Raw genomic sequence first — 18702 nt, 5'->3', positions numbered from 1 at the left:
ACAAATAGTTACGATTGATCGAATCAATTGCAACTATGGAAAGCCAGAAAAGTCAACACATAAAATGCATGTTTGCTCAAAAATGATTTCTCGATATGAATTTATAACTAGAAATTCATTGATTTCTTGACAGCTACATGTCTCCTTTCTTTTGTTTACAAAGCTTTTGCACATTTCCTGTAGAAAATATGACACTGATGGATTTCCATAGACTTACTATTGATTGGATCAATCATAAAAGAGTTGCGATTGACCCAATCAACCGCAACTTTGGATGGCCAAAAACTTCAACATAAAATATTTCTAGATACACCCCCTGTATGATGTATACTTACATGTATAAATTCATCGATTTCTTGACAATTTGGTGTGTTCTCTTTTGTTTACAAAGGATATTTTGCAAATGTCCTGAAGAAAGTTATGACACTGTGGGATATCGTATATATATCCATAGAGTCAATACGATTGATTGGATCAATTGTAACTCTTTGTTAGACGGGGCCCTGATCTATGTAAACACATTGTAGCCAGAAATAACCTCATTATGAACCCAGACTAAACATAGAGTGAGCCAAGTCTACTTCCTGCTTTACTTCTTTCTGACCTTGATGAACTTGTGTCCTGGAAATACAAACCCTGAACTAGTTTCAAACTTAAAGTACTACAGAATGTCCCACTTGAGATTCAAGAGAGAAGATCCAAGTCTAAACATGTATGCATGTAAATAACTCTTTCCTCTCTTTAACCAATGGAAATACATGTAGAATTGGTGGTAAATGCTCTACCAGTAACTTAATATCCATAGGAAGTACTTTAAACACATGAAAAATAAAAGCATTTATTTCACTTAAAATTCTTGGAACAGCAATTTCATTTGGCTTTTTTTTTAAGAAATAAATTTTTCCCAAAAATTGTTTCGAAAAAATTTCTGTCACAGTTACATTTGGGTATAATCGTCGTAAATGTAAAATAAATCATACTGCAGTAGATATAAACTAACTTTTTCCTTTGATATATTCATGACATACTTACTATTTCATCCATGATATATTAGCAGTCAGATAGGTTCAAAGTGCAAAACAAGTCTAGTACTTATATGTATCATTTTGAACACATACATGACAAAATTAATGAAGGATATACTTGTAGGAGATATATCAAGCACGTTTGGAATGTTATCATCACTGTCCAATATCTTTATTTGATTATTCTGGATTTTTCTCAAATTTACTGAAAGTGAGTCAGATTCTGATGTCATAAATGCAATGTACAAATATCACATACATGTAGTTAATGTGTCATGTTAAATTTCCTTAATACACTATGGACATATTTTACAAAAGCCAGTGACACAACAAAAAAAAGATGGATTCTCAAGTGCACCCAGTCAAACCTTATATATCCTCCACTGCCAGACCAAGAATTTATAACACACTTGACTTTCAAAATTTTTAACAGAAAAACAAATACCTAGAGCTGTGACCTTTGAGATTTGACCCTCCCGGACAGTGAGGTTATTGACACGTAAGACCCAAAATCCAATCAGGTCAAGCTCACTCATATACATGAACAAAGTTTGAAATGGACTGCACAAACAATTTTTCAGTAATCACAAGAAAGAGATGTTTTAAGATATATCATGACCATTGTGACCTTTGACCTAAAAAATATGTGCATACTTTACTTGGACAGCATTGTATCAGTACAAATATATAATAAAGGACAGACTGAAAACCCCATACATAATGAATCCAGCAACAACATACAGGACAGAAGCATAAAAATAGCCTTACAAAACTAAGAAAAGTCACAAGAGACCTCTAGTATTAGGCCTTACCTGACCCTACCTGCAGCAACGTCAGACATGGTGACATGGTTCCCAACAGTCAGGTTGACTCCATTCAAGAGAATCCTTCCATGTTCAGGCAGCTCCAAGAGATTGATGATCAGATCTCTGGCCTCCGTATCCATGTCAGACACTGAGAATTTCACAGGGTCTAAGGTCAAGGACTGACCCTCCCGGACAGTGAGGTCGTTGACACGTAAGACCGGCCCCTGGTTGTTGACAGGTAAGACAGTGATGTCAAAGAGTTCACCTAGGACAAGGTTTCCGAAGGGATCAGAGACAGAGAAGACAAAACGGATGTGTACAGGGTTTGGACCGATCTCCTTTAAGGGTGGCATGTAGGCAATGTTGTGCATATTTACCTCACCCTGGGTGAAAGATCGAATGGCTGGCATGTTGGGATCCTTAGTAGGGGATAGGACATCCACTGTTGATATCACCCTCCCAGCATTAGTAAGGCTGTGTGTATCTGTTATGTAAGGCGGGGTTGTGATGGTATAGCGGAGATGTTCTTCAGTTGATTCAGCATCCGTGAAGTGCAGTTGATTCTTGGTAATGTACGCAATCTCTGTTTCCCGGACAATCAGAGACTGAGTTGATCCAGAAACCCTCTCTGGAGGTAGATCATGTACAGGACTAATCTTCACCATCACAACCTGTGTTGGTGACTCATTAGGAGGTATCTGGTTGTCCAGAAGAATCAGCTCGAAAGTATCTAAGAAGACCTCTCCACCAAGATGGTGATAGTAGATCAGGCCACGGAACAGATCTCTCTGAGTGAACTCTGTGACAGGATACCCGTACGCATCTTCAGAGAACTTCTTCAAGATTTCACCAGCCACTGGAGGCTGAGTGATTCTGAAGATTATGTAGTCATCGCTGGAGTCCATATCAGCTGCAACGAGCAAGAAACGGGTGATACGAATTGTACTACCTTCTTGGAGTTCAAACTGGACATTGTTGATGAGATAAGGGGCACTGTCATCCTTTGGAAGAATATTTATAGGGAAGGTTGTCCTGACGCTGTGTCGTCCATCTGTGATCCTCAGCTCAATGCTATCCTTCAAAGTGTCACTATCATCATGACGATATACAAGGTTATTGGAATTAATATCTGCTGCCGAGAACATGATGACAGGACGTTCATTATTGTAGAGCCTTCCATGGCGTAGTCCACCAACCACTTTAGCTCTAACAAAATTCAGATTGTCATTGTCAACTAGCTGAAGATTTGTTGGACGGATGATCCTTGACTGTCCTTCTAACATAGTAAGACCAGTATTCACCGAAACTCTAGGAGCATTCGTTTCAGTGGTTCTCACTGACACCATAAGGTTAATGGGATTACTTTCCGCAAAGTAAGTATCATAGACAGTGAACTCTGCCGTAAAGACTCGCCTCTCTGCTGAGCTGACGATGGGAGGTTTGTACGCTATATTCAATCTTGACAGGTCATACTGTGTGAAGGACTCTATTGGGTGGGTGTGGTCATCGAGGTTGACGATGTACCCTTCGTCTGGACCGAAGGGTTGACTGATAAAGAACACCAGATCCTCATTGGCAGTTTCATCATCTCTACCAGAGATCACCGAGGGCGTGATGGTGGTCAGGATAAACTGATCTGCCTCCATTACATACATGCTCATCATCGCTGCAATTGGATTCTGATTTGGAAATGCTTCCGTGATCTCCACAGGTAAGTAGTACACCTCCTCATAGGTTCCTTCAATCAGCAATGGATCATTTGTTGTCACAGTCATCGGAATATAGTCTATGTTTGGCGTCGGAGGCACAAGATGCTCATAGCGTATCATTCCCATCATGAAATCGTAGCAATCGGCAGTCAGGGCTCTAACCCTCACCTTCTCCTCGCCTTCTCCTTTTGTAAGTTCCCCATACTTTGGAAACCCACTTGTGACCGTGTTGATATGCACCATACATGACACGTTCCTGTAGCGCTCGTATGCCAAGTCCAGAACTCTCATGTCAATCAACTCCGAACTTCCAAAGAAGCGGTCAACTTGAAGTGGTCCCATCGGCCTCACAGTTTGATAAGAATTCAAGGAGACGTTGACCCTGAGGTAAACTGTCTCTGAAACTGTGTCTGTCTCGGTGAACTTGTAGACTCGTAATTTTACCACATCATGGTCCAAGTATGGTAGTCCGGAATGAGTGTACTTGATGGTCTCTGGCAGGAACTCACAATCAAACACCTGCACAGAAATAGAGGGAGAGTACAAGTGTTACAAACTTATGGATTCTTTCTGATATACTCTCTGCATATTCAATTTTGCATAAAAAAGGATTTGTTAAAGTAACTGGGTATATTCCACAGCATCCCTTCAACATTCCATTCTGGGCTTAGGTATATTTGCCCCGATGTCATCATAACTGTGCCATGGACCGGTAATGGCCTGCTGGTTCCAAGCTTTTTTTTTCTAACTTATTTTTCACATTGTATACATGATCTAATTCACTGGGTGATAGCGAAATACACTTACATCATAAATAGTGTATTTCTTGTCTCTCTTGAGGTTTCAAGGGAAGTAGAATTATAATTTTCTGACACAAGGCTTTATGGGGAGCAATAGAAATCCTTGTAATAAAGCAACATCTTTGGGTCTCACCTAATTAATCTGTAGCAGTGGTATATGTCTTTACCATATCAAGGAGTATACTACATCAATTACATAACAGCTGTTGGTCATATTCATCATACTCATAGGAACTAAGAAAATCTGTAGATGAAAGCACCTCATACATGTACATGTAAGTGTTAAATTTCCCTTAAAAACCAACATTAGAGAGTAAAGTGACCTTTTTTTCAAGGGAGAATTACAAAAGGATATTGCATTTTATCTTAATGGATAAATTCACAGAATTAAATTGATATCAATATCATTACAATTTTGATACAAGTCTACATGTAAAAATAAAGAAATAGTTGATGAATGTCTGTAAAGTAAATGATAAAACCTCAAACCTGATTAGTAGGTTTAACAGGAAATGTTTTTCCCCTGATTTTCACTTTGTATAATAGTGGGTTTCTAATTCAATAGTAATAACGTTGAGGAAACAGGAAATAATATATGAAGGAAATACCTTGACATTTCCTACATCTATTGCTAAGGTACATTGTATGTCTGCTGGTAATGAAAGTGAGACAATAACTTGCTAAGTTAAGGTTACTGTTTCTAATCCCTTTTTTTTTACAATAATGTGGTAATTATATCAGCCCACTCCTAAAATCATTCTGTAACAAGCCTCAACCACAGATTCCATTGGTTTAAAACCACTAACCTGAACAATACACGGATATGACAGAAACATTTCCTTATTCTGTTCATCTCATCATATAAATTCAATAATATCACTGTTTCCTTTAAATCTATCACTCTCCACCACTATGCTAAGAGTGATACAATCCTGACTGATGTGGCCCAAACAAAATATATGCTTTACTATGTGGCTCTAACATTGAGGTGGAATTTTAATCAAAGATCTTGTGATTTGAAGTTTTAAAGGGACTTTCACCCTATCTAGGCCGGGGTATATTGGGAGTTCATATGGCCGGGGGGGGGCTCCCAGGCCCCCCTTGAGATCTCCGCCGCCGACCGCGTGATCGCGCCAAAAATTGACACGCAGGTTGTCTTGGATATAATCTACACAATAGTACAGTAATTTATTTCATGTGAATTGTTATTAAGTAATACCGTAATGCTAATTTATACCTAATTAGTATGCAAAATTATACTTTTTCCTCTAACTCCATAAATAAAGCTCCAATGTTCTAATTTTTGGCATAGAAACTCTTTGTGGTGTTCTTAGCAAGTTTATACGAAAAAAGTTGTGATATCAGATCAATTTCTTATGCATTATATTGTTTTTTCCAATTTCTTATGCATTATATTGTTTTTTGCAATTTCTTATGTATTTATTTGTTTTTTACCCTTTGTTTTTTCAATGAAATTCGTTGGGGACATTTCTAAGATCATAAACAGCATAAAATACATACATTTAGAACAGCAAAACTAAAAATAATCATACATTTATGATTTTTGGTTGAAAACACAATTTACATTGACTTTGTATACAAAATCATGTTTTTAGTAATTTTTGGTCTGACACGCACTTACATATAAACGTTGCATAATTTCGAGACAGCGTACCCAGATGATGCAAAATTGGTCTCAAAAGTTGAGAAAGACTTGAAAGTAAAAAGTCAACGAGCAGCGCGGTCAAAAAAATTTGCGCGGCAAAAATATCGCACGACTCGTTGAGGAGGGCCTTGGAGCCCCCCCCCCGGCCTAGATAGGGTTAAAGGGACTTTAGATCCACTGATCTAAATCATCAAACTACATCAAATATCTAATCCTTGAGGTACATGTAAGTACCACATTCTACTAAGGCTATCAAAGAAAAGTATATTATTGTCCAAGACATAGTTGCATAGGGATAGCTTACGTCAAGTGCAGTTTTCAATAAAAATAGTCAAATAAAGGTTTACATACATGTTTATGTCCAAGGACTAAGGTATCAAAATTAGAGAGCTACCCATAAAAATCAAACACATATCTAAACAAATTAAAAGTGCACATTTAGGATTTTCAATCGATTTTGAGAATTTCTGTTTAAATTAAAGTTTCATGAAACGATTCTCATGAATATAAAAGAGACTGACTACCCCTGGGTCACAAAGACCAACTTTAAGTTCAAGTAGTAACGTTCACTGAGTGCCACATCAACTTGATTCAAGCAAATTGATCAAAAATGCATATTTCAGATTTGCATTTGATGTTCAAAAGCTGTGCTCAAATGACCTTTTCATAACACAGGCCCCCAGGAATATGAAAGATTAGAGATGCTTACCTCTGGTTGTAGAAGGCCAACTTTCTGGTAGTAAGGTTCGTTCAGAGCTACCTCAACCTTACACTGCTCCCCTTCTTCTACCGGTTCAAACACGAGGTCATCCTGATCAAGGCTTACTGATCGACCAATAGGAACCTCCAGTCCAGAGTTCACCCTCACTAACTGACCAATTACATTGCATGTAAGGCCCAGGAATAGAAGGAGAGTGATGGTGGTTTTTACACCATCCATCCTGACTGCTTCGCTGTGTGTCCAAGGAGGGTGGAAGCCCAGAGATGCGGTGACGCACACTCAGACATCAAATGCCAGCCAAGGAATCTGTAGCCAATATGAAAATATAACACAGGTAATTAGTTTTAACACTGGAATATTGCAATATCAATTTCCTCTATCTAATTACAATCACACAGAACATCTAGTAAAAATGACACAGTTTACAATGAAGTAATGAACACTTCAAAATCTATACATTTGAAAAATATTGAACATAAATTGCTTTTCTGGCAGCAGCACATAAAAAGATGCATTGTCCTATCCTACATTCCAGTATAATATCTGATGATACCCGACCTACTTGTCCCCTTTCACAAATCTCATCAAGGCCTCATTTCATACAGCTAAAAGATTGATTATCAGGCTGATTTCTATGACTGATTGCATTGATTATTATGTAAGAAAAATCACAAAAATCATCTTAATAATCAATCGCTCAGCTTTATGTTACTCTGAACTATTCATTTCCTCTTGGTTTCCATCACGTATTGCAAATGGAATCTCTATCGAGAGGAAATACAAATATCCTGCCTAACCATGTCAGTGTAAGGTCAAGAATTGTGTGTAGTTCAGCAAACTGAGTTTACTCATAACCTGGGGGCTGTTTCATAAAGCTGTTCATAAGCAACTGGTGATCCTTTCTTCTGGTAAATGATGTTTTCATTGGCGATGGTTTAGCGCATAAGAAAGGTTCACCAGTCGTTCTTTAAGTCGCTCTTAACTTCCAAACAGCTTTATGAAACACCCACCTGGGGCTTGTACACAAAGCTTAGCAATGATTGTAGAACATTTTTTATGATTATATTGATTACAATGTATAAGTAATCATGAAAATCAAGCGTACGATTAATTGTTAACCTTTCTATTAAAAGACCCTGTTGTATATTCAAACATTTTTTCCTAAACTACAATCACAAATACAAATCTCAAAACAAAGTGCAATAGAAAGCATGATTCCTGTGAGCGGATTCTCTTTTCATTTTAAGCCCACCCACAATGCACTGTATTGCATAATATGAGACACAGTGAAAAGTCAATTTGAAGTGTATGCAATGCATGTCTGAACTAGAATAGGTATGATAAAACTGGGGAGCGTTTCATGAAAGGACTTGTCGGACATTTTATCCGACAAGTCCTGTTTTATCCGACAGTTACTATAGTAATAGTGCTTCTCAACCAATCAGAATCCAGGAAAGTTGTCAGATCTGACAACTTGTCGGACGAAAATATTGATGAAACGCTCCCCAGATTTAACTGAATGAATGTTAGGAGTCTACCAAAACTTTATGGCTTGGCACATCAGCATAAACTGACTGAACACTGACAATTTTGAAGGCTTTTGAGATCACAAGAATCATTTTTTGCCTTATTTTCAGGGGCAGTCTCTATTCTACAATTTATTCTAATCATCATCATCATATAAACCAATCAATTTGAATTGGAAACAATGGTAATGTTAGTTGAGCAAAACCATTTGGAAGAGGACTTCTGATTCTTAAATATCAAAATATATAGGGGAGATTGGGGTTAGTTTGAACACGGGGTAAGTTGAAACATTGTAATTTTCTTTAACACAGGTATATAAATTATTGCCATTAGCAACAGCCTTCTACCATATTACAGACATCACATGTGCAACAAGCCTGGTGAAGTTAGAAAGGTTTGCTTGTTTTTTCACCTTCTGAGTAATTTTTTTTTTAATGTTTATTATCTCCGGGAAGTTTTTAGATCAAGTTGGCCAGTTTGAGGGTATAATAGACACTTGTACCAAGCTACAAAATAAGGTTATTCGTATGCCATGGTGAAGTCCCTTTTTGTGCTGTAAGCTTATGTCACATGGGCCTCTGGGGTTAATTGGAAAAAAAATGAAGGGGCTATTGGGAACATGTTCCAACTTTAAAAACCCAAACATAATCATGAATAAAAACATTGGATTTGATAAAAAAAAAATGAATACAGTATTTCACACTCTTTTGAACATGTATTGTGTATACAATGCTTATTTTGTCTCTCAGTTAGGTCCGTGTGTGCATTTAAGGCCAATTGAAGGACCCTAATGCAATATTAACCCTTATCAAACTGGGGGGACGTTCAATTTGGACCCCCCTCGACAAATTTTGTCATGTATACAGCATCACACAAAGTCTTGCGCATCATATTGGAGCAAATTTGTGATGCACAGGTGCGTGGTTCCAGAATTATGCAACATTTTGTAAGTGCAAGTCAACTGTCAGACCCAAAATTGCTCAAAAACATGATTCTGTTTACAAAGTCAATGCAAATGTATTCATTTATGCTATTTATGTTCGCAAAAGGTTCCCCATCAATGTTAACTGGAAAAAAACAAAGGTTCGAAAACAGAAATACATAAGAAATTCAAAAAAAATACATAAGAAATTAAGTATATTTTTGCAAATTTTGTAGACTTTTGTTAGAAATGTAAAAATTAATACTCTCATGAAAAATTAGCATTCTACTAGCTCTATACAAATTGAGTTAAAGGCAAAAACATACATACACAAAATTAGGGCAAATTTCATATGCTTATTTGCATAATTAATTCAAAAATATAAACCTTTAAATTTTGTCATGTAAATTTACTGCAGAAGTACATGTACACAAAATTGCTGATACACTTATTGTAACTGCTTGTAAAATCAAATGCACACAAATATGCAGATTACACAGTTGGCCTGAGTGAGTGGCTGCATAACATGGGTAATAGAAAACATAAAGTTCAACAAATCAGAATGCACACTTTAATATTCTTATCTTGGAAAAATAAGCAAATAAGCTAAAACCATGTAGTATTACAGTTATAAGTAGTTTTAGCATAATTCTTGATTGACCATGCAGTGTTCCAAGTTACCCCACATCATGTTCCAACTTATCCCGTACTGGGGTAAGTTGGAACACTTGAGATGGTCTTATTCAAAGTTGATTTTTTTTTCAATAACCATCATAGAGTTTAAAAGAATGTTATGTGTACATTTGTAGCCATGAGATAAATGTATATGCTTTAAGCTGATATATTGATTTTTTTCTTGAATAAAATCTAATTGGACTTTACACTTAAAGTCATTTTTGTCAAAAATGTTCCATATAACCTAAATCTTCCCTACTATAGAAACTGCAGTATATATCCCTTGAGTAAGCAGTTTTGCAATTTTAGGTTTTAAAACTGGTCTTTTCTAATGATATTTTCCACTATTATTTTTTGTATAATGTATTAATGTTATTAAAAGAAAATTCTTCCCCTTGGAATGATTTTGTTTGCTGAAAATTGTCGGAAAATTCCCTCACAAAAAACACTTATTATCGCTTGAAAAAGACATACCAGTACACATCGAGTCATCATTACAAAAAAAAGATGGAGAGGGACCATTTTTGTATCACCACAGGCGCTGTAAGGGTGAGAGGCCATATGCCATTTTTAAGAAATTCACCCATTCTCTATACTACATATATGTTCCCCTCAGCACAGAAAAAAATTAAGTAAGATAAGATTTCCTTAATAACAGATAAAAGATAATCAACTTCAGGGACAATGATTTTTTGAAAGTGTTACCTCACAATGGGCACATTTCATTTTGAAAAAGGGGTATTTTTTCTGAAATTGGTAACTTTTTTGTGGTTGAAAATTTCAGGGACGAAGATGTGCAGAATAAAAAAGTGTTGCATCCCATTTGAAAGACAAATTCATTTTGACAATAGGCATAGGCATTTTTTCTATTGGATATTTGTGAAAATTTGTTGCCCCTCCTTGTTATAATAGTGCAGTCTCTCTGTTGAACTCACTGGTTCACAACTACTTCCATCAGGATTTGCTTTCGTCAGAACCAGTGCACCACACAAAAGTAAAGCAATTTAGAAATTAGATCTACAAGTAGATCTAACAAATTTCACTAACTGAACATTTTTAAATGAACAAAAACAATGGGAAACTATATTACCCAAAAATTAAGATAAAAGAAATTTTGGTGAATGACACATCAAATGAAAGGTCTTTGCAATAGAAACGCAAAAAAAATTAAGAAAATTCAACTAACCATTAAGGAGTTATGGGTAATAAAAGATTGAATTTTAAAACCCATTCTGCCGCATAATATGATGCCTGAACAATTTTTGCGATAAATATGTTACATTTGAAAATTGCGCAGCGTCATTCCAAGAATATTTTCCCTCAAGTTTTGCGGGTTTTTTAGTCCTAATTTATGATGCTCGGGTATGCGGTTTTGAGATTACCTCACATTTAGTAGTACATATCAGCCTCCTAATTGCTGAAATATGTGATTTTATTTTCAAAAGAGAAATAAAAGATAAATAAAGGTCGAACAAAAATTGATATTATATGCAAACGAAAAACATTATTTTGCTTACCCATTTCACATTTTCAGCATCAAAATACCTTTTCGAACTCAGAATCATGCTCGAAAAGAAAGAAAATTGATGTTTCATCGAATAGCGACGATATGAGAGAGAAAATAAAAACCTGGAAGTCAGATCCCGCGAAACTTGATATTTTCAACATGGCAACTTTTTTTGGATATACGAGTGACAAGATCGTCCCTGTTTAATGGATTATTATGGACCTCAAATTACATGATGTAAGTTTTAAATGTAATAATTTTGTATAGCATAATTTTATTTGCTTTACATACCATTTTTATATAAAAAAAGTTTGCGTGTTTGTCGAAATTATGTTATTGATCTCGCCAATTAAAAACGGTGACAGATACGATAGTGTCGTAATCTTGAACTGGCTGTGATAACTAAATCTATTTGACTTTGAGCACAGGATTTCTCAATATTCTCATTAGACCAAAAGCTTCAGTCTCTGTATTTTGGTTGTTCCGCTGAACTGCGTTCGCTCACTCACCAATACATAGACTGAAGAGCTTGGAGGTCCGTACTTACAGACAACGTATTTTAGCAGTAACGTTAGATCTAACAGCGGAAACCCGATTTTGCGATAGCTTGTACCTTAGACCGCAGTTACCGCTAATTCCTTTGAAATGATGATCGAAACATCGTCATCTTCGATTCTTTCGTTGGTCAACGTAAGTTGCCATCTTGGATGAAGTCATCATCCTTACAGACGTATTTACCAGTCGCTACCAATCGCAATTTGTGCCGCTGCTTTGCGCTTGTACGTGTTGATGTGCGTGCATTCTGAACTTGTCGCTCGCATTTATTGGCCAAGATATCGAAAATTTAATCGGAAAGCCTTGATAAAAGCACAACTCGTTGACGGCTGCCATATTTTCCTCTCAGGCAGAAAATTAAAAAATAAGGAATAGTCTAACCCGTGGAATAACTCATCGGTTATGTATATTTTCGATATTTTATAGATTGTACATAGTATCAATAGAAAGATTAGAGTTTATACCATGGTCACATTTGTTCTACGGAGGCCGTATGGCGAGTCGAAAACAGTCGTTTTATTAATTTTTATTCAAACCACCTATATGTACATGTAGCTGGTACAAAAAAAGTGTTAAAACGGCTGTTTTCGACTCGCCATGGTCACAAATGTGACCATGGTCAGGGCTCCACACTAACCAATTTTTTCTACTGGTCCAACCTATTCATGTTGGACCAGTAGATACCCAGTTTTTCAAATTTTTACTGGTCCGAACCCAAAATCTACTGGTCCCCCAAAATAAAGAAAACATTAAAAAAGGCGCAAGTTTATTTGTCTAGCCTTTCGTTCCCCCCCCCCCCCCGCAATGAAATGAAGGACAAAAAGAAAGCAAGACAGAAACGAAGAAGGAAAGAAAGAAAGGAAGGAAGGAAGGAAAAGAAAGAATAAGAGAAAGGAATGAAGGAAGGAAAGGGAGGAAAAGAAAGAATAAAAAAGGAAGGAAGTAAAAAAAAAAGAAAAGGTAAAGAAAGGATAGATGTGAAGGAAGAAAAAAAGAAAGAACTAAAGAAGGAAAGGAAGGAAGGAATAAGAAGGAACAAAAATAAGAAAGAAGGAAAGAAAGAAAGAAAGAAAGAAAGAGTGAAAGAAAGAAAGAAAGAAAGAAAGAAATAAAGAAAGAAAGAAAAGAAAAAAGAAATGAAGCAAGCAATACAGAAAGAAAGAACGAATCCGGAAAGTAGTAAAGGTAAAAAAGAAGAAGCAATAAAAAAAAGAAAGGGTTAAAGGAGAGATGGAAAGACAAAAGAAAGAGGAAGGAAGGATTGAAAGAAGGAATTAAGGAAGAAATAAAGGAAAGGTAAAATGATAGATAGAAGGAAAGAAATGTCTCAAAGAAGGAAGGGAAAGAAGGAAAGATGCAAGCAATATAAAAAAAGAAAAGGTAAAAGAATAGATGAAAGGAAGAAAAAAAAAGACTGAGAGACAAAGAAAAGAAGAAATAAAAAAAAGGTAAATAAATGATTGGTGGAAGGAAGAAAGAAACAAAGAAAGTAATTAAGAATAAAGGAAAGAAAGGAAGAAGAGATGAATATAGGATGGACTCAAGAATTAAAGAAAAATATCAAAAAGAAAGGAAGAAAGGAAGAGGAAGGAAAGGAAGAAAGAAAGAAAGGAAGAAAGAAAGAAAGAAAGAAAGAAAGAAAGAAAGAAAGAAAGAAAGAAAGAAAGAAAGAAAGAAAGAAAGAAAAAAAAAAAGAAAGAAAGAAAGAGAAAAAAAAGAAATAGAGAAAAATATTTTTTAAAAGGATAGAAAGAATGAAAGAACAAATTAAAGAAAAAAAAGGGAAAATAAAAAAGAAAGACAGTAACCAAAAATATTAGGGAAGAAACAAAGAAAGTAATGAAGAATGAAGGAAAGAAAGGAAGAAGAGATGAATATAGGATGGATGGACTCAAGAATTAAAGAAAGAAAAATATCAAAAAAGGAAGGAAGGAAGGAAGGAAGGAAGGAAGGAAGGAAAGAAAGAAAGAAAGAAAGAAAGAAAGAAAGAAAGAAAGAAAGAAAGAAAGAAAGAAAGAAAGAAAGAAAGAAAGAAAGAAAGAAAGAAAGGAAGGAAGAAAGAAAGAAAGGAAGAAAGAAAGAGAAAAAAGAAATAGAGAAAAATATTTTTTAAAAGGATAGAAAGAATGAAAGAACGAATTAAAGAAAAAAAGGGAAAATAAAAAAGAAAGACAGTAACCAAAAAAATTAGGGAAGAAACAAAGAAAGATTGAAAAGAAAGAAGGAAAGAAAGATAGGAAGAAAACAGAGGAAGAAAGCTAAAACTATCATCAATTTCTTTTTGGCTCAATTAAAATAGCTACGAAAGAAAGTCAGAAACCAAGTGTATCAACACACACATAAATGCATATGTGGGGCTAACTTGTATTCAGACGATATCACCCGAAACCCGATCTGTTTGAACCAAACAGAAGTGAAAATTTATCCTTTTACTGCTTACAAATGACAGAGTTACTCCAATTTTTAGGAAATATGGACATTATAAGAGCCTTTCATGAGTATGAACCGCGAATTTTGACAGTTCTGTGAGAGATTTCTGCCAGAGTTTAGCCAAGCTTCGTTCGCGCAGCCAGTAAAGAATTTACCACGTGAGTTGTGTGGCTGGCTAGCTACATATGTACACTGTACTGTATCTGCTCTAGTAGCAATTACGTGCGATTCATTCTGTGTGTATTCTGTGTGTGAATGACAGAATTTATCGGGGGGGGGATGGTTTGCAGTGAATTTGACCATTTCTGGAAAAGTTATTGGCCCAACAATGGTTTCTATTACTGGTCATGTCGGACCCTTAAAATCTTGCTATTTTTGGAAAAATTACTGGCCCGACAATGATATTTTTTACTGGTCATGTCGGACCAGTAAATCTTCCTATTTCTGAAAATCTACCGGCCCGACAGCGATTTTTACCGGTCCGGGACCGTCGGACCGCCGCTAGTGTCGAGCCCTGCCATGGTATTAACGAAAATAGTGGGCCTTCGTTTAAGATCATATAATGTCATTTAGAATCTAAAAGAAATAAAAAATCTGGACAAAACCCGTCCTCCGAATTGTCGGGCCAGATTACACATGCAGGCTCGCACTAACACATTACCGTCGGTGAATGGGGATTTATTAAAATGTCAGAAATTGTTGAATAAATCCCCAGAAACTACGGTTATTCCTGTCTATATTCTCATATGCATTTATCAGCCTTTATTCAGCTCAGGTTACAATATAAGCTGCAGTGCAGGCCCGGGGAGGGGGGGGCACTCAGTATATAATGCATAGTGGGTACATGTATGTGCCGCGGAGGGGACCCCCATTTTTACACTCAAATTTCCGTTCCAAGGCATAGCATTTTGTCTTATTGAGAAAAAGAACGAGGAAAGCCACTCCAAGGCATACCATTTTCTTCTTATCGAGAAAAAATAAGACAGAAATCCGCTCCAAAGCTTCGCATATTTTTCGTTACGCCGTTCCGGTCGGGTTGATCTGCTGCGATTTTGGTGAAAAGCGGCAGCCGAGCACTGTACGACCATCGTCTCTGTGCGAGCGCACCCGGCGGAGGCCGCGCTAGCTGCATCATGCACGCTTGCCCGTTCCATAGGGGTGCATACGCACGTACTCACTTGCTGGCGATCCGTTCCAAGGACCCCCGTTTTCACAAAATTGTGGTTCCGAAGCCCGTTCCGAGGACCCTCCTTTTTACATTAAGCCCGCTCCTGGGCCCCCGTTTTTTGTCTCGCCCGCGGCACACCCCTACCACTTTTTTGGTCGAGTGCCCCCCCCCCCCCCCGGGAGTGCAGGCCACGATGCACCACTCAACCTGAATGGTGGTAAGCTAAATTACATATTAGAAATACGATAAATTCTGGAATGATAGGCCCAACACAAAACAAAGAACAGGATTAACAAGGTCTGATGTTTGAAAGAAAGAGAAAAAAAAAAGAAGTGATAAAAAACACAACACTGATTAACTCAGTCCTCTAACATTAGAATTTAGATCTCAACCCAGCATTATCTTATTTTTCTTCAACTGCTAACGTTACAAAGAAAATCGACAAGAAAAGCAAAAACCAAAGGCACCGCCCCTTCAGGAATCGACGTCGATCTGTTGCGCCGTCCGCGCCCGCGCCCAGCCCTTCCCTTGTCTCTCAACTTCAAGCTCTCTGAGTCTGACTGACGAAGATGCCGGGCGGAGAAGTAAAAAAAAACACACATTTAGAATACCATCTATGCTTTGTTAATAAATTCAAAATAAAATTAAGGTATCAACTATCACGAAATAGAAGATGTAATTTGTAATTGTTAGTAGAAAATTAATATTCTCTTGCTTTAGATCAAAGCTACCGTACTTACGGCAGGATAAGTCGTTGGAGTCGACGTCTACCGGCCGCGGTACCTGCAATAACAATCACCGGCCGCCTGGCAGTGCAGTGCAGTAGTACGGTACACGAGATCGAGAGCAGCAGCTGCGCTGAGCCGGGTCAATCTTTGTTGTTTTTCCATAAATGTAGTTGAGGGCACTTTCGAGCGACCATTAAGAGCAATATAGTTAGATGACCCCACTGATCTCTCCCCTAACTGGATATGCGGGGAGGGTCCTTTGTTTGAAGCCCGCGAGTTCTATTGTCCGCCATACCAGTTCCCCCAAAAGGAACGCGATCGCTCCATTAGCATGTGCATTGCGAGCGATACGCTAGCTGTCTGCACACTGAAGCTCTCATTGCTTTTTGTACAAAACTTCATATATTTAAGGTGCCAGAATTCGCAATTTTCTTGAAACCATGTTACTTTCCCAGTATACATTTCGGAAACATAATTTTGAAGGGGTTGATGTTTTTCTCACCTAAGGAAGAATGGATGAAATCCTTGACTTGTCTAGGGGTATTTTTGAGGTTTGCCAAAATAACATCTTAGGATCGATATGGTGAGGACTTTCTAGGTTATGCAGGCTTATAACACTGGGCTTGAAAATTTAAGTCCACCCCACCCCCCCCCAAAAAAAAAAATCAAACAAGTTCATGTAACACCGAAAAATTCATCGCTTAAATATAACTTTAAAAAAACTTTCATATTTTACTTCTGATTTTGATTAAATTTTGAGCATTATTGTGTGTTTTTTCTCTCTATTCAAATAATCGTTTCCATGAGGTGGACTCGCCCTTTAAAGAACAAGTCCACCCCAACAGAAACTTGATTTGAATAAAAAGAGAAAAATTCAATATGCATAACACTGAAAATTTCATCAAAATCGGATGTGATATGATAGTTATGGCATTTTAAAGTTTCGCTTCATTTCACAAAACAGTTATAATGCACATCTCTGTTTGTATTCCATTATTTTAACATTTTGTGCTTCCGGCAAGGAGGTCCTAATCGTCAAATTCGTAAAAATTGAAATATTATATAATTCAAACAACAAAAAACAAAAGAAATAGTGAGTGGGTGACATCATCGACTCTCTCATTTGGATGTAACTGGCTCGTTCATATCACTATTTAAAAAAAAAATAAGCGAAACTTTGAAATGTCATAACTTTCTTATTTTACATCCGATTTTAATGAAATTTTCAACATTGTGCTTCTCTGATTTTGCTCTATTGATTCAAATCAACATTTTCTGAGGTGGACTTAACCTTCTCTTTCTCTCTCTCTCCTTCTGTCACATCGATCGACCCTCTTCAATTATCCTCTATACCCAGTGTTCATATAGGCAGCGGAAGCGGGGGGGGGGGGTCCTGTCCTCCCTAAATTTTAGGTGGGGGACAGACCCCCCAAATTTATGTTGACAACTTTTTTTGTTCTTTTTGCTTGTCAATTTTTTTTCCTGCATCCCCCCTAAATTCAGGTGGACCCCCTAAAATCGTTGTGGTCCGCCCTAAATTCTGGTTGATCACCTTTTTTTGATGTTTGTCAGATTATTTCTTTTGTTTTGCATCCCTCCCTAAATTTTGGGTTGATAACCTTTTTTTTTGCTGGTCAGGTTATTTTTCTTGCGTCACCCCCTAAATTTCTGGTTGATAACCCCCCCCCCTTTTTTTCCTCCACCGAGACATTTTTTTTCTTTGAAGACATTCGGCATCTCAAAATAATTAAGTTCTTGTGAAATTTCTGAAGTCTGTAAATCCGTCTCTGAGCTTAATGTCTTTTTAGGTACTTTTTTTTAAAATGAGCTCTTGGAAAAAATATCACAAATTCACATGCCACAAGTTACATGAGCCCCCTATATAAAGTCCTAGTCCTAACGTACATGTAACTATAGCTTCTAAATTTTATCGTCCTTTCACAAATAAAAGATAAAATAATTTTCAGAATACCTTGTAGATCCAGTCCTTTTCCCGGGGGGGGGGGGCACTTACATTGACGAGTGGATACCATGCGCGACCAAAAAACACGTAAAAAGGATGTCTTTTTCACGATAGGGCACGTTACGTACGTAACGTGATAAGGGTGTCAAAAACACAAAAATAATGAAAAAAGGGTATCTATTTTGCTAGGAAAATTATGTGTTTAGGGTCGAATTTGCGGGGATGATAAAACAAAATTAAAATGTTTTATAAAGGATGCCCTTTTTGCCCCAACACGTCGTGTTTAGAGTCCGATTTGCGCGAGGTGTAGAAGGTGGGGTCGTACTAAACCAAATAAGGTATAAAGCCAACGACCGAATGACCTGTAACAATAAAACATACCTGTACTTGTTTAGGGGTTCACTTCAGGGAATATTTGCCAAGAGTATCGTTTTGTTTCCAATACTTGTTAAGGGTAGGGTTTCACACGCCAATACTTGTTAAGGGGTGCACTGCATTTT

The 18702-nt window shown here is 37.0% G+C and overlaps 1 protein-coding gene across 1 annotated transcript in view; it reads right to left on the bottom strand.

The window, feature by feature from the left end:
* The window catches only part of LOC121423601 (FRAS1-related extracellular matrix protein 1-like), a 30919-nt gene extending 14568 nt beyond the window's left edge, over positions 1–16351 (bottom strand). Inside the window, exons 1-3 of the mRNA XM_041618985.1 lie at positions 16252–16351; positions 6716–7033; positions 1838–4059 (exon numbers count right to left, since the gene is read on the bottom strand). Of these exons, the coding sequence (XP_041474919.1) occupies positions 1838–4059; positions 6716–6946 (2453 nt within the window). The 5' untranslated portion in view covers positions 6947–7033; positions 16252–16351. The remainder of the gene's footprint in view (positions 1–1837; positions 4060–6715; positions 7034–16251) is intronic.
* Positions 16352–18702: the final 2351 nt, after the last annotated feature.

Source organism: Lytechinus variegatus, chromosome 11, assembly GCF_018143015.1.
Source record: "Lytechinus variegatus isolate NC3 chromosome 11, Lvar_3.0, whole genome shotgun sequence".
Taxonomy (NCBI): domain Eukaryota; kingdom Metazoa; phylum Echinodermata; class Echinoidea; order Temnopleuroida; family Toxopneustidae; genus Lytechinus; species Lytechinus variegatus.
Note: the sequence above shows the minus strand (reverse complement) of the source record. Positions and strands in the feature narration are given on the sequence as shown.